At 38.3% G+C, this 16,128-nt stretch overlaps 1 protein-coding gene across 7 annotated transcripts in view; it reads right to left on the reverse strand.

The window, feature by feature from the left end:
• Adgrg6 (adhesion G protein-coupled receptor G6) overlaps positions 1–16,128 on the reverse strand; it is a gene marked incomplete at its 5' end in the record, with an annotated part of 127,120 nt that overhangs the window by 1,882 nt on the left and 109,110 nt on the right. For 4 of the 7 annotated variants that reach the window (XM_005389254.2, XM_005389253.2, XM_013516671.1 and 1 more), the window contains 2 exon segments: positions 3,491–3,643; positions 4,230–4,331. In XM_005389254.2, the coding sequence (XP_005389311.1) occupies positions 3,491–3,643; positions 4,230–4,331 (255 nt within the window). 7 annotated transcript variants of the gene reach the window in all.

Raw genomic sequence — 16,128 nt, forward strand, 5'->3', positions numbered from 1 at the left:
AAGTATCTTCCCTCTACCGGCTAGTATACACTGGAGAAAATTTTACCCTTAAACTAACTACAGAGATTTTTACAGTGGTGAAAGAGAAAATATGATCTTCTTCCAAGTATTCAGTTGTCAACAGTCATACTGTCTCTCTGTGCTCGGAGAGGTAAAAAAGCTGTACCCTCAAACACTGCTTTCAGGAATCCTACTTCCAAAATTGAAATACTCACTTCAACCCTGTTAAGTTTTAAGTAAATTGGATCCATATGTGACATATGTGACATAACATATAAAAGCTATAAAAAATTGGTCCAAGTCATCATGAGGACATCTGCTGTCCTTGGAAACTATTCAAATTACTGCACCTGGGAAGACACTAAAATAAAAGGATGGCTAACATGGACAATGGTTCTCTCATGCCACTCTGAAAGAAGGTGGAGGGAGAAAAGCTGGTCTGTGGAAAGAATGGGCAGACGGAGGCAAGGCTGAGCGATGGAAGCATGTCCCCGTGCTGGAGAGAAACAGCTCGGCAAAGTCACGTCTGCTCTCAGCAAGCTGATTGATTCTGTGTTCTCTTCCAGCGCACATATTCACTAGCCATTGGTTTTCTGTTGGGGAGTTGCTATGATAATGAGGAATTTGTGCTTCAGGTTTTTAGAAAACCACACATCCTCTGTGAATGTCAAGGGTATATTCCCTCTGTCCAGACTGTGACCAACTTCACTCCAAAGATGTGATCCAATTGGATGGACCTTTACAGTGTAGTAAAGTAAAATTGTGAAAGAGGGGTATTCCCAATCTTTTGGTTAGATATTACAATCTGAAAGAGAAGGATTTTGATGACAGCTGTAAATGTGAAAACCAGGGGCTAGAGAAATGAACTGTTATTTATATTATTGTACTTAGGCTGAAATTTCAAGCAAAAAAAAATCCTCACAAAGCAGCCTGGCATTGACAATTTCTCTTTCATAACTTCTATGAATGTACCATGACTTATCTAGCAATCTGTAAGAGCAGTGAAAAGGAAGAACAATCCATATACTTCTATAGAAGTTCTCTTCTCAAACACTGCTTTATTTTCATTATTTTCCATGGTATGTGACCCACTCACTCCACAGCATGGTACATTTCCTAGAAGGAGCGGCTCGCACACCCCATGCAGAGAAGAGAAGCACAGCAGACTGTCATTCAAACCTTCAGAAATGCCAGCTCAGGGCAGGAATAGCAGTGTGCTTGCTGAAAAGTATCATAAAGCACAAGCCGTTTTGCTGGTGCACCCAGAACCTTAGCTTAATCCATGCAAACATTCCCTCATTACCTTGCAAAAATTCATGCATTCAGATAGTAAAACATTACCTGAACGATCCACTTTTGTTGAAGGAATGCTCTTAGGAGACATTATCTACACCATAAACACATGAATGTCTAGATCAATTTGAAGAAGTAAACCAGCTAGAGACCTGTGAGGATATGCAGTGACTTTCTGCATACTCCAAGCAGAAATCCAGCTGTCCCATTCAGAACTGGCTGGATAGCCCAATTTATTATATAAATGATGCTGTAAGTCTCCTTACATCCTCATGCTAGTAGAGAAGAGTTCATTTAGCCATAAAGGTTCTTTATTTAGGGTAAGTGAAAAAACATTACTACATTCTTTTAAAATATACCAAAAAAAACCACACGACACTTTGAAATAATAAAATTTGCCTTTGGCACCTCCATTTCTGCATTTTCTCTTTTTTTTTGTTTTTGTTTTCTGGTACCGAGAATCGAACTCATGACGTTGTGCTTGCCAGGCAGGCACTGTGCTGCTGAGCTAAATCCCCAGCCCCATGCATTTCCTCTTTTAATGTCTCATCAGTTTTCCCCAGAATCCTATAGCTCTTTCTTTATTCAATATTTCTAAAATACAACACGTTCCAAGTGATCTAACCTGTTATTCTCTCTCCTCTTTTAAAGTGGATTTCTTTCTTCAGACTAGCTATTCTCGGTTGTGCTAGCCTGAAAACAATTTAATTGGTCTAAAGGCTACATGTTTGTAACTGATAGATGATGCACTAATTGAAGAGGCAAAATGAGGATTTAATTTGGTTAAGTGGAAAAAAACATTCATTGTAAGTGCAAGATTTTGTGCCAGGGAGCTAACTACCAAATAGGTAGAATCACCTACTTAGATTGCACAAGTATCACCAATTTCCTTACACCGGTACAGTATTCTCAAGCAGGGATGCATGGACCTTTTAATTTTAGGCAAAACTACACACACAACTTATTTGGGAAGAGAATCTCTTGTATTTGATTCTGCTCCAAAATGTCTTTCTGTGACTCCAAGACACTTTAAGAACTGCTGCCCTAAGTTGCTCCAAGTTCTTAGATCTCTCTTACATTTTGGAATTAACAAATTTTCAAAACACCCCAACATTTTTCCATGGTACTATCCTAAGTGCCAGGCAGTAGCCTAAGTGCCACACCAGTGGCAAGGCACAAGACGGTGATGCATGCAGGGACATGTGTGAGAATTTAAGCGTACATAGAGGTCACTGTACTTCCAGTGTTTACAATATGACCAATTACAGAAATATCACAGTTACTTCCTATTTACAAAAAGTCCAGTGTTACTCTTTCCTGTGCCATTCAACTTTACTTGTGTTTAACACTGAACCAAATTGAAAGTTGAAAAGTGAATTGTATTACTCTCTTAGAAGTAACTGGAATTAGGAAGTAGTGCATGCTAAATGTTAACAGTTGTGTGTTAAAGGGCTTAGTTCATATTTTAAAGTAGCAATTCCACTGTTTCTCTCTGAAATTATTAAAACAGTACATCTTTCTGTACCACTCCCTGGCTGTCAAATGCTACTAAATATTCCTTATTGCCTTCTGTCACTAGGATGGCTTGCATGCATAATCAGTATCACAATATATGGTCATTGTAAGTATAAAGAAAAAACATGATATGAACAAAGGAATAGTATTTCTTCCCTTTCTTCAATCACTTTCCCAAACTAGGCTCTCTGTTCTTTCATATTTTATCAGTAAGCTACAGACCAGCTGCCAAAAACACTTCCAATAGTTAAAGAATGAAATCTTAAAATATTCATCCTAGATGTTGCTTGTTCCAATTCTATGTCAACTTGTCAAGTAACTTCCTTACTGTATGAAGTATTTTACAACTCAATTTCTATAATTTTAAATAAAACATTAATTTTAAAACAAAATACTATAATTTTCAAATAAAAACTAAGTTTCAAATCAAATGATGAAGTTGCACTGCTATTTGGAATTAATGATTTGGTTAAGTAGATATCAGGGGGCTATAACATTTTTAGAAGATTATATTCACAAACTTGCTGGGTGTGATGGTCAGACTATTCTCACACACTGAAAATAAGCACTTTATCAGGCACTGGGTTCCATCAATCTTCACAATAAGCCTATTTTTTTAATGAAAATGGACCAGATGAGAACTGTACCAGGGGCCAGCTTTATGATGACCAGAATAACTCACCAGTGTGGCTATTCCTTTTGAAGTAGGTGGTAGAGCTGGATTTAGATTTGGACGTAAGATAGGTTGAGTTGGAACCAATGGAACTCGAAGACAAAGATTTTCCCAGATTATCAGAGCTCTTCTTGATGATATTGGTAGCTGTCTTACTCCAGTCTGAAAGAAAAGACGTCACACTCTTAGTCTCCTTTATGGGGAGTAGGCTGTGCCTCGAAAAACCATCATCACTACATTATTTAATCTATCTGGGCCATATGATTTTCCTGATACACTGGCAATGACTCAGAGAAGATACTGAGACGTAAACAGTAATAAACTGAGAAAATAGAGAAGTTTCCTACTATTTAAAACCTTATTTCCATATTCTAAAGGTGAGAAGTAATCACACTGATGGAAAAAATATATGTATATACCTAAAATGTAATTGAGAATCTCAAAAATATGGAAGGGTGGGTCTGATGTAGTAGAGCTTCTGGATATCTGAATTGTTAAATCAGACATCAAACCTTACATAACCCAATTATCCTGTTTGGAAGTCATGCTTCTCTGTAGCATAGGAAGGTCAGGTCCAGAGTTCTCAGATCTTTTTCAGCCCTAATATTCTGACTCCAACTAAGCACCTTCACATGCTCCACTTAGACAACTTGCTACCTTTGGAACTGGGTTGCTCTGACAATGGAAGGCTAAATGACAACTCTTTCCACTTTTATACATAAAAGCCAATTAACAGATGCCCCTTTACCTGAATTGTCTGCTAAGCGAAATCTACCACAGCAGAGATGCCGTCTCCACTGCTTCTGAACATTCTCCTTCATTGCACAGTGGAAAATAAATATGAATAGGCCTGTGACAAAAGGAAATATACACAGTTAAGCCACCCAACACATTTTAAATGGTACATCTTATTATGTTTGTAAATTCATTTCAATTTTAAAGTTTTTACATTTAAGTCACTAAGGAACAAGACCTTAAGGAAAGGAATTTTGGAGTATACAACTGACACTGTAATCCTCTGGAGAATAGTAGGAAGGTTCAGACACAACTAAAATCACTACATGGATCTACTTCTGCCTTTGCTAGTTCCATTCGGTATTACTTAGGATTTAACCTAAAGACCAAGCTGAATTACATAACATTCAATTTAATAGTTCTCTTATACTTGTCTTTATATTACACTAAAAACGTTCCATAACATGTAGGAACAAAGAGAAAAACGAAAATACCTATAACTTCATCATGTTTTTAATGTATATATGCTGAGTTCATATGTACATTGCTATGGTTATAATCACAATATATTAGGCTGGGCCATAACAAAGTGGTCTTCTTGCAGGTCAAACATGTTCCCAAATCCGAAAGTCATACGACTCCACCTAGCTTACTTTACTTTCTCAACATTTCTTCTTTTTTGGTACCAAGAATTGAACTCAGGACCTTGCACTTGTCAGGCAGGCACTTATGCCACTAAGCTATCTCTCTGGCCCAACGTTTTAACACAGAAATATTTCCATATTGGAAGCCATCTTCATCACTCCCTGTGCCTATCAAACACTAACTGCATCTCTGTTGCTTTGGAAGCCAACCCGTTACATCTCAGGGAATCTGCTCTGGAATTTTAACCCTCTCTTTGTGGCCTCATCAGTTTCTTTCTTTCCTCCTTTTTATTGGTTATTCCCATCACCATACAAGCAGTATTCCAGTAATTCTCTTTAAAAAATTCCTCCCTTAACTTCATTCTTCTTTAAGTTCTTCACTTTTCCAGTGCTTCATCTGGAAGTGATTAATTTTTACTGTTTCTACTTCTGCTTATGTCGTTTGCTCAACCCTCTCCTCACAGGCTGCGATCCATGCTCATGACTTCATCACAACCGCTCTGATCACTGCACACCTCATATTGCAAGCTGTTTCCCACGGCCACTGTATTAGGCCTCCTGGCAGTACTCGAGGATGAAAGGTTTCCTCATCCTCGATGCCACCGTCTTGTACTTTTCGTCCTTGTTCTGGGATTTTCTCTTGTTCTCCTTGTTAGATTCTTCTTCACTCTTAAATCTGACATGTCCGTGCCTCACACCCAGGTTCCCAGCTCTTCTATGGCTACAGTCTCTTAATGCTTCTAAAATACAGTGTTACCATGTCTTGAGACTGAGGACTCTGTTTCCTGTTTGGTCTCACCCCATTTTGTCCCTAATGTCACCAGGATTGCAACCCACAGTAGTTCCCAAGACAATTTTCCTTGGCTGTGTCTCCCGTTAGCAGCAACCTCAGACCCCAAACGTTCTAAACATAAGTCTTCCTATTCAAGATCCTTAAACCACTTTTACCTTCTGCTTCTCAATGTTTTAAGTTCACCCCACCCAATGTCATGCTGACTACTTTTTCCATAACGGTTGCTACCTGTCATTCAAGTCTCAGAGCAACTCTTAACTCCCCACAGAGGCTATCAGCTGTTACACATATGTTTTGATTTTAGACCATAGTCACTCCCTTTCACACACCTATTTTCTCTATACACTGATCATCTTGTAGTCCTCACTTACTCACTGTTTGTTTATCTCTTCCTAGTAGGTAGTGTGCCCAATGCAAGCACAGATATTTGTCTATTCAACATGTTTGCTGGGTGTTTGCAGAAGGATGCAAAGAACTATGAGTGAACTTGGTGAATGTTTAATGAACGAATTGTAGTAACCACGACTAATCAGTCATTTATTCCATCTGAGTTAAATGAATACACTGCTATACTTTTAATGAGTACAATCGTTTGGAGAAGAAGAGATTAAAATAGGAATGAGCAATACACACATTAAGGAGACAGGAATACAGTGAAAATATATTTAAGGCAAAAGTTTCTGAGAAGCATTCAAATGGCTGCAGAGGTACTGCTCTAGTACTACACTATAGTAAGCAGTAATTAATCTGCCCAAGGAAGAGCTTTCCAGGGGATAAAGAGCTTGAACTGAATCTTGAAAAAGGCTTCTTTAGGGAGTCCAAGGAAGTTTCCAAGAAGAGTAATTCGTTCAATGACTTAGCACCGCTAAGTAGGAAGCCCTGATTTTGGAGTCAGAAGTTCAAAAATGAACAAAGCAGACAATCCTAGTATTCAGAGAGCCAAGGGAACAGCACGGCATGGCATGAAAGTAAAAATGACTGAGGCACTTAGGGACAATTAAAACTTATCATTCCTGTTGAATATGAAGTAATCATCAAGAAACTTATCAATGCCACAGTAGCTTGTACAAGAAACTATCAATTCCACAGTAGCTTGAAAGAGTAGGGTAAGTAGGGTAAAGTACTGATAGTACTCTTTTAATATGCATTAGTTTACAAAATATGTCCTAGATTATGCTTACATTTTTATTTCTCTAACTCTAAATGCTGATAGTTTTATTTCAGGACAAATTACATTACTATGAAATAATAGAGAAGGCGTTTGCTGGATTTCTACACACTGGCCCTGACCACAGTGCAGTGGCTTGGGTTGACCCTCCTCTGGGTTAGCTTCTCACTTAGCTTCTTGCTAGCTTCTCCACCTTGATCAGGGACTGCTGATCCTAGTGCCTGAGGCGAGCCTCGTGCCTGGCACAGAGGGGGTTCCGGCCATAAACTCGGACCAAAATGACTTAAGAATAATTACCTATTTTGACTTGTACAGAAGTGACACTATGAAAATACTGACTACATTTTTGTCAAAATGAATTTCAAATGAAGTCAGTCTTGTGAAAAATTCCTGGGAGAGTTCAGCACATTTACCTCTAAAAGGTGTAAGTAATGTAAGCAACACTATCATCATTTTTATTATTACTGTACCATTCTATGCATGGCTGTTGTGCCAGCTAACCTTAGTAGTCAACGTGATTGGATTTAGAGATTCCTGGAGTGATGACTGGTGGCAAAATAGAATGAACCACTGATGTTGAAAGCTGAATGTGCTGTCAGGGCTGGGACACAGTTGGAGGTGGTCACAGAGGGTATGGCTTTGTAGCATGTGTCTCTTGCTGATGCTCTTCTCCTGTGCTCTGCTTCCCTGTTCTCATGAAGTGAGCAGCTTTGCTCCACCATGTCCTTCTACCATGATGTTTCTGTCCGGGAGCCACCTGACCGTGAACTAACACCTTTGAAACCGTGAGCCCAATTGAAACCTATCCTCCTTCTAGCCCAGCAAAGGGAAAGTGAATTAATATAGTTAGATAAATATATGTCATTTCATTTATTATTATACCTTTAATCCCTACAGTATATTTGTAATAAAGTAATTAGAAAAGGAAATATACCCTATTGATCTATTTGTCTGAAATGCTCTATCAGAGGGCAGGAATATTCTAATTTAACAAAAAGAAAGCTTTCTGAAATATGAAACAAATTTCAGGTATCCTGAAAACAAGCAAGCAAATCAACTCTCTCCTAAGCTTCCTGGGCTGTGAATTGGGGAGGAAATGTTGGAAAGAAGATACTTACTATACACAGCAGCCTGGCCTATGGGAGGATGTGACAGTCCTCAGGTAAGGGATACTAAATTCCATACCCAGAATCCTCAGAAGCAGGAGCTTTCCCCTCCTGCCAGGAGCAGGGAGAAGCATCATTGGCTCCAGCTCTCTTCTTGACCTTCCAAAGGACTGCATCTGATTGCTTTTCAATGCCTCCCTACACCTCTGCAACCCCCTAACAATTTCCTTTTAATAAGCAAGTACACTTCACATGGCCAGTGGTGTGAAAAAGCAAATGTGTATCAATAATATGACTTGGTTAGCAGACCCTGTGCAGTGTGAGGAGCTGGTAGTAGTTACAGAGCAGAGTGGAGGGGAAGGAACCCTGAGGCCAAGTCAACAGAAGTCGGGAGAAGGAGGTTGCAGTTTTAGACAAGGAAGCTCACTGCCTCAGGTTTATTCTATTTTCCTTTAACTGGGTCAGAACTTCCAGAAATTGTTCCTGGTGGTGTTTTTATCACACAGCTGCAAATATAGGGGATAAATATGTATTCTTAAACAACTATTTAATAGAATCACATACTGGAGCTGCAAGATATCATACACTTCAACTAAGGACATTTGTTCTCAGACATTAATCTAAACTTTATTTACTATAGAGCTTCACATTAACCTAATGATTTTCTTTTACTGAGGGCAGAATTTGAAATCTGCTAGACACTGGCTTTTCCCTTTAGGCACTATTATTCTTTTTGTGACAGAACTTCAGAGGTTGTGTCTGATGTTGTGAGGACACTGGAAGAAACCTAGGTAACAGATTTGATTTTTTTTGCACTATTGGGAGCTAAAATGTGAATTATTTTGAGATTCAGATGCTGACCACAGTAACAGAGAAGAGGCTAAAGACACACTGACTTAATAAAATATTTTTGATTATGTAATGCTTCAAATCATAATTATGTAATATGAGATAATATCACACATTTTAAGCAACCATAATTGCCTGTAAATATACAGGCACAAAATAAGTTTCAGAGACACTGGCATGTACATTAGACCAAAAGTCCGATACAGTACATCTCTAAAACTATGTGACAGGAAGAAGTCACGTAAAAGCTCCATCTCCCACTATAAGTGTGGGACAAAATATTAAGTATGAGAAATTAGAATGCTTATGAATTAAGCATTCTTAATTGCCAAGGTACAACATTATATAATATAGCAAATTTTTTAGCCTTGAGATACATTCCCACTTTGAACCTGAATGAGACTCCCCTGCTAGGTAATTTTACTATTTGTAGTAATGAGCCACTTTCCTATGAATTTAAGTTGGTCTGGCAACAAATATGATACCAAAATGCTTTTGGAATGAAATATCCCTTTTAGAGGCCAGCCTGGGAAATGTGGTGCGCAGTCACTCTTGGATTCTAAACTCTTCAGGGAAAAGCAACAGAACGTGAGCTGTGAGCCAAGGGCGCCCAAAGGCTGTGGTGAAAAAACAGCTATCACCTCTTCAGTTCTGGCTATTTCCCCCATTTACTTATAGATCTTAATGCTGTAAGGAGAACTAAAATCACAAAACGTTACTTTAGTTCAATGCTGATGTCCCAGGGAATGTAATTGCTCATCACAGTCTCTGCTGTCTATGAATTTTCCCCCTTTGATCATCTTCGTTGCCCCTAGGAAACATACGGTCTTTTACCTTTCTGAAGACAGCTTCATGTTGTGACCAGGGACCACAACAATCAGGCCTTACTGTTCTTCATGGTACCTTGAGCTTTATTTAACTGACTAAGCAGTAAGGGACACTGCCCATCTAACCTAAAAGCTAAAGCGGTCCAAAGATTGAATTCGGAGGTAAAGCCTTCTCTTCATCTTGATAGGCTATTGCTGGTTTCTGGAAACGCCCCTGTCTCGCCAAAGAGCTCACCATGGTCCTTTGTGGGTGTATTTCAGCCTGAAAAACCACCACTGTCCTGCTTCAAGCCCTCTGTCCTCTCTTCCTGGTCTCATGCCTGCCTTCTTTAGACCTTCTTCTTTAACTAGTCAGACATACATGATCACTTAAACAAAACCTAGAACATGAGAAGGGAAAGTGTCTTAACTCACAGCAAACTTTGCCAGCTTCTCATTTAAAATAAATGACATCTTCAACAGTGAAGGAGGAAGGGTGTTGCAAAGCATGTGGGAAGGTGGGGCTGCCTGTGGGTACTGCCGGGATGGAAAATGTAGCAAACCCCACACTTGGCCAAATCCTCCTAGAGAAGGATGCTGAAGGACAGAGCTGGTTCACCAAACACAGAGAAGGAGCACAGTAAAAGGAGAGCACAGTACCTTACACTAGGAGTGAGAAACATTCCAAAAACCTCAAGCAGTGCGTTTGGATTTTGATCCCTGATGTTGCCATCTCCCTCAGAACACATTCAAATGCATGTTTGAATCTTAATGTTAAACGAAAAAAATCAGATACACGGCTTAAATATTACATGCTTGCTCGTATATGGGAAACTCAAAGGCTAAGTAATTTAACGAGCAAAAGCAAAGATCAACAACAGGAAACAGGGAGATAGATCTTTTGCCAACGGGAAGGGGAATAAGACGGAGAAATGAGGAGAGGGGATGTGAAAAGGATAAAGATGAGCCAGGGATACCAACTCCCAACAACCAGTTTAATCATTATATCCTGCAAACACGTACTGTTGAAATTTTTAAAAATTAAAAAAGAAAAAGAATCCTACTTCTAAATATTGGTGTCATATTCACTATAGATTTTTGTATGCTTGTCTTTAGTCTTGGTTTTTGTAGAGCTACTTAATTATCAGAGATGTTTTAAAAAGATATACTAAGATATTCTGCCTAGAAACTTGGCTCCTGCACTGAACTCATTCCTTCTGCTTGGCTCAGGCAGTAAGCAAGTTTCTGATACAAATATGAAATGAACAGGCAAATATTGTCAGATCTTTAGCTTAAAAACAAAGTTGCCAGAAACAATTCCTGGGGATATGAATATATAGTAAAATGTGTGGCGTAACGTACTGTCATTCTTTTATTGCTGTAAAAGGTCACTTTCAAGCATGCGGATGGAGGGGAAGATAACGAACAACTTGGGGCCCTCACTGCTGCAGTGATGGTGGAGCTTTCAGGGCTTCCAGTGATACAAACCCGCTGGTGGCACATGTGCCATAGGTTTGCCACCACGGGTTTAGAGTCCTTCATCCCTTACAGGCCACTGACACTTCGGCACAATCAACATCAGTAAATCTGGACATAAAGCCTAAGCTGACTTTTTATTAACCTGGATGGAAAAGATTTAGAAACAGGAGGGAAGAGAGCAGATACTGCACGAATAACTTCAGCGATGTGGGACGGAACCCAAGTGAGTAGTACTGCATGATCAGTGTCTTAATCAGGCCTGGAACAGAAGCACGAAGTTTTGGAGTTTTAATTGGGAAATCAGTCAAGAATTAATTGAACCAGTATTTGGGCAGGAGAGACTGCGGGCTCCAGGCAATGACTGCTGACAGAAATGGTCTACATGACCTCTGAATTCCCTGGTGAGCCTTCTTCGTCTGACTCTTTAACCAGGCCCGGGGTTCTGCTGTCACAGACAAAGCCAGCTGGCTCTTGGGCTGGGAATCGTTAAAGGTTTATGGCTGTCTTTGGAAACTTCTTGAATCCTCCTTTCATATTACCAAGTTGCCCTTTAGAAAATTATTTCTCTATGGCACAAAACTCGCTGCCAAAAGATGAGTCATGTATTTCCTCGCTATGTGTAACGTTTCATTCAACATGATGTCTGTTCAGGTGTTTGGGGTTACCTTGGCAGCCATTCAATATGTGCACTGTATGTGTGATTGCATAATAGTTTGACTGTTATAAGCTACTCACCTCAACCTTCAGGGCAAGGCTTCATTGGCACTTAGCACATTTTACTTCATAATCTGAGGTAAAATTTCACTTTCGTAGTTTACCAATAACATTATCATGATATTTCCCTAAATGATTTTTGGGAAAGTATAAGATATTAAGTTCTCATTTATTCATTAAATTTGTGTCCATGAATAGGTTTTTGAACAGAAGTAGATATTCATCTCAACAAATTTGAAATAAAAACTGAAGTAGCAGTTATGTGCTTAGGTTTTCTACTTAGTAATCCCCCCAATAATGTGCTTTGCTATTTTCATATGTTCTATAGTTATTACATTGTCAGACTCCAGGGATCTCAAGAAAAATATTAAGTTTTCTGAGCCTCAGTTTCTTCACCTACAAAATGGAAAGAGTATCTTCTTTCATAGGTACCAATTTTTAATACTTGAAAAAAGTAAAATCATAGATGTTTTGCAAAAAGTGCCTCTAAATCACCATTCACGATACAAGCATGCATTAGTTCTGTTACTCTGGGCATCTTAATGTGATCAAAGTAATTAACGGCAACGTTATCTCTGAGGAGACTGATCGTGTCCTGTGTTTCCGACAGCAGTTTCTAGCTGCAGAATGGCATGCTGCGTTGTATTATGCTGTCTTATCGGTACTGAAGATGGGCTGCTTGTGCCTGTGCTATCAATACTGTTTAGTATTCCTGGAAAGAAACACTGAAGACCAAACTCTGATGGAGACTTTACAACCTGATGAATTTATCAGGAGAGTTAAACTTCCGTATAATATCAGAGAAGCCTAATCTAACTGATGGTGTCAAATACTTTTGTAATCATTAATGGACAAATTATATAGGCAGAACTACAGTTTGTCACTTGCATAACAAGCAGCTGTATCTCAGAGCAGTAATTTCATCCCACACATGTGTGGATGATGTTATCATGAGACAGACACCCAATAGCACCCTCATCACGATCTTCTTGGCAAGTGGGAAATTGCCTTTAATTCGTTAGGATGAATTACTGATTATAATCTAATGTTCACAGACAGACATGCAGCATGATGTAATTATGTCAAACATTTCTTTTTTGCATAGAAACCTGTATGCAATTTTATGAAATTATAGTCTTTAGAAAACTTAAGGGCCAGGGATATAGCTCAGTGGCACAAGTGCCTGCTTAGCAAGTGCAGGGTCCTGAGTTCGATTCCCGGTACCAAAACAAAACAAAACAAAACAAAAACAAAAACAAAAAAACCTTAAAAGATTTAATATAATGATTTACCAGTCTCATCATGAGAAAGGAGTAAAAATACAAAATTCAGGTAGACATGTAGCTCCGCCATGTTAAGAAAAGGTTGATTTATCTTTCAATCTCACAAAAAAAAGCAATGACATGATTATTATGTAATTTCATTATGTAAGTGAAGAAGATAAAATTAAAAACATGCTATGACAAAATAGTAAATAATAAACTTGGCTTTAACTTGAATTCATTTGCTTACTCAACTAGGTAAAATTTTAGTTACAGGCACACAAATTATAATTCTCTGATAGTGTGATTTTTGGTAATTACTTAGAAGTATACATAAAAATGAAAATATATAAAACTAATAAAAATTAAATTACTTACTAAAATCAGTGTGAAAATTCCTCAAAAGATTAAAAGACTAAAAGTAGAAATTCCATTTGACCCAGCTATCCCCCTTCTACTAAAATAATATAAAAATAAAATATAAAAAGCTTATAAAATTTATAATATACATACTGTAGTTATGAGCATTCCTATAATCACACATATATATATTTTACACACACACCAACATACATGAACTCTGAGAGATGAAATGGATTTTTAGCATACTGAACCAAATTTTGAAAAATTAATGTGAAAAGAAACCTATGAAAAGCCACTCCTCTGAAAGATACGCCCTGGGTCTCAGCAGATTTCCTCGAAGCCTTGTTGCCCCCGCAATCCCCACCTCTGCCTGCCGCATGGGGCTCACAAAGTCCCGGATGATGCTCAGCTGCATGCAAACCCCGACTGAGATCACAATGTGCTTAGGAGTTTTAGTTTTCAGAATACTGAGTTATGAGACAATTCCTTACCCTAATTATTCTAGAAATGTAAGAGCTTACTGTCCAAACCAATGTCGAGGGCTTTGAAGCACACACTTCCCACATTGTTCTTGCATGCTCATCTCTCTCCAGCTTCCAGTCTCACCACAGCCTAAAATACTGAGCCGCCCTACCCTGACCACTCCAACAGCCTCCCTCTGCCTTCCCCGGAAGCATCATTAGATTGTTCTCATCCATTCTGCCCATTCTGTTCACCGGCATCTTTACAGAGCACATGCCCGATCATGTCACACTGCATGCCTAACACCTTTCAAATACTCCTCCTTGCTCTTTTTAAAATTTATATGAAATTTTAAAATTTCATAACAGTAATAAGAGAAGAACAATAGTTAATACACTGTGTATCATGATCTTCAAAGTAGTTACTCTGAGTACATGACATAGACTCAAAAGACTCTCTTACAAAAAAATAAACCCAAACAGATAATAGCACAAAACTGTCTTTTCAATGAACTAATAGAAACTAGCAGTATGCATGAAATAAATTAGCATACATTTTAAAATACTTTTGAAACAGTGAAGTAGGCAACTTAGGGAATTATTTAAACTTCTTATTTTTTATCCATCCATCTTTGATTTTGTTCTTTATTATATACAGATAGTATATACAAATACTTCTCATTGCTCTTTTAAAAATTTATGTGAAAATTTAAACATTTACTTGTAAGTACATAAATTTAAATATATATATATATTCTCACATAAAACAAACCATACAATATTTAAGCTTTAATATTACGTTCTCAAGTTGCATCCACTTGCCTACAAATGCCTCAAGTTTATCCTTCTGTGTGTCAGAGTAGAAGTGCATAAACACCACCTTTCCCTTATACACTCATCTGCGGATGGACACACACACCGTTTCCAAGATCTAGCTATTATAAATGTGCTGCTATAACCCTACGTATGCATGTAGCCCTGTAATACGATGGTGGGAATGTAAACTATTATAACCACTGTGGAAATCAGTATGAGGATTCCTCAAAAGACTAAAAGTAGAAATTCCATTTGACCCAGCTATGCCCCTTCTAGGTACATCTTCTCCAAAGAGTTAATCACCATTGTGCTTAGGAAATGCCTTCTACCTGAAATGCTCTTGCCCCTGCTTCTATTCCCACCTTTCCCCTAGTTAATTCCTACTGATCCTTCAGATTTCAGCATAGACCTCATGTCTTCTCTCCCCCCTTCTCAACGCCACCTGCCATATAGTGATGCATTTAATTAACGTCAGCATCTCCTGGTATAAGTGCCACGCAGCAAAGACAAAAAGAAAAGGAAATTTGCTAAAATAAAGAGCATCAGAAAGAAAAAAATAGATATAATGAGGTTTGCTTAAGGTACACGATTTAATCTTGTAGTCATTTAGTTGTTCCTTTAAACTATATAAATCCCACAAGCCTCTTTTAATAAAGCACAAACTTGTAACAACAATGCCTCTCTTGGAAGGACTCATCAATAAAAACCAGTAGGTAACTTTCCATAGTGTCCCAAGAAATTTCATATAGCTTGGCCAGCTAAGCAATTGTTGGTAGACTCATGTACTCTGTGTCACTGTCTTTTCATTTAAATTCTTTTTAGAAGGTGTTTTTAATAGCATCAAATGTGCAGAAATCTGTTCTGAATTTATATAATTTAAAAATCAGTCTTAAAAGTCAGTGATTTATGAAGAACACCGACTTGATGATGGCTTACAACATTTTTCCCTCTGACAAGAGACCCATGCTGGGAAAAATAAAACATCCCAATTCTTATTCATGGAAACAGAGCTGCACAGACAACTGTAGCTGCTGAAGGTTAACGACGCTGCCAGGAAACTCTAAAAGCAAAACCAAGGTTGGGCTGGCAGATCGCTGTGCCTTTCATGTCTGCTCCTGAAATATAAAACCATGGAATTTCTAATGTTAACAGACACTTTTTGTCAATATTTATTTAGGCCCTTTTCTGTAGTGTATTATAGAAGACTTTAAGTGAAGGAATGCTCACTTTATAGAGCTGGAACCCACTGAAGATACATTCGTACACTGTGTACTCAGTTTCCAACTTCGGAGATGAACTCCATGCTTATTATTCTATTAACTAAAGATAACAAGCCTGCACATTCCCACTGTTATGGGAGAGTGAACCTCAATGAAATTTGCTGAACTAATTAGTGAACATTTATGCCACAGGATTCCCTGTGTGGATTTCGACCATGTCCAAAGTCTCTC

The sequence above is a fragment of the Chinchilla lanigera genome, unplaced genomic scaffold (genome assembly GCF_000276665.1).
Source record: "Chinchilla lanigera isolate Chin_1 unplaced genomic scaffold, ChiLan1.0 scaffold00035, whole genome shotgun sequence".
NCBI classification, from domain to species: Eukaryota; Metazoa; Chordata; class Mammalia; order Rodentia; family Chinchillidae; genus Chinchilla; species Chinchilla lanigera.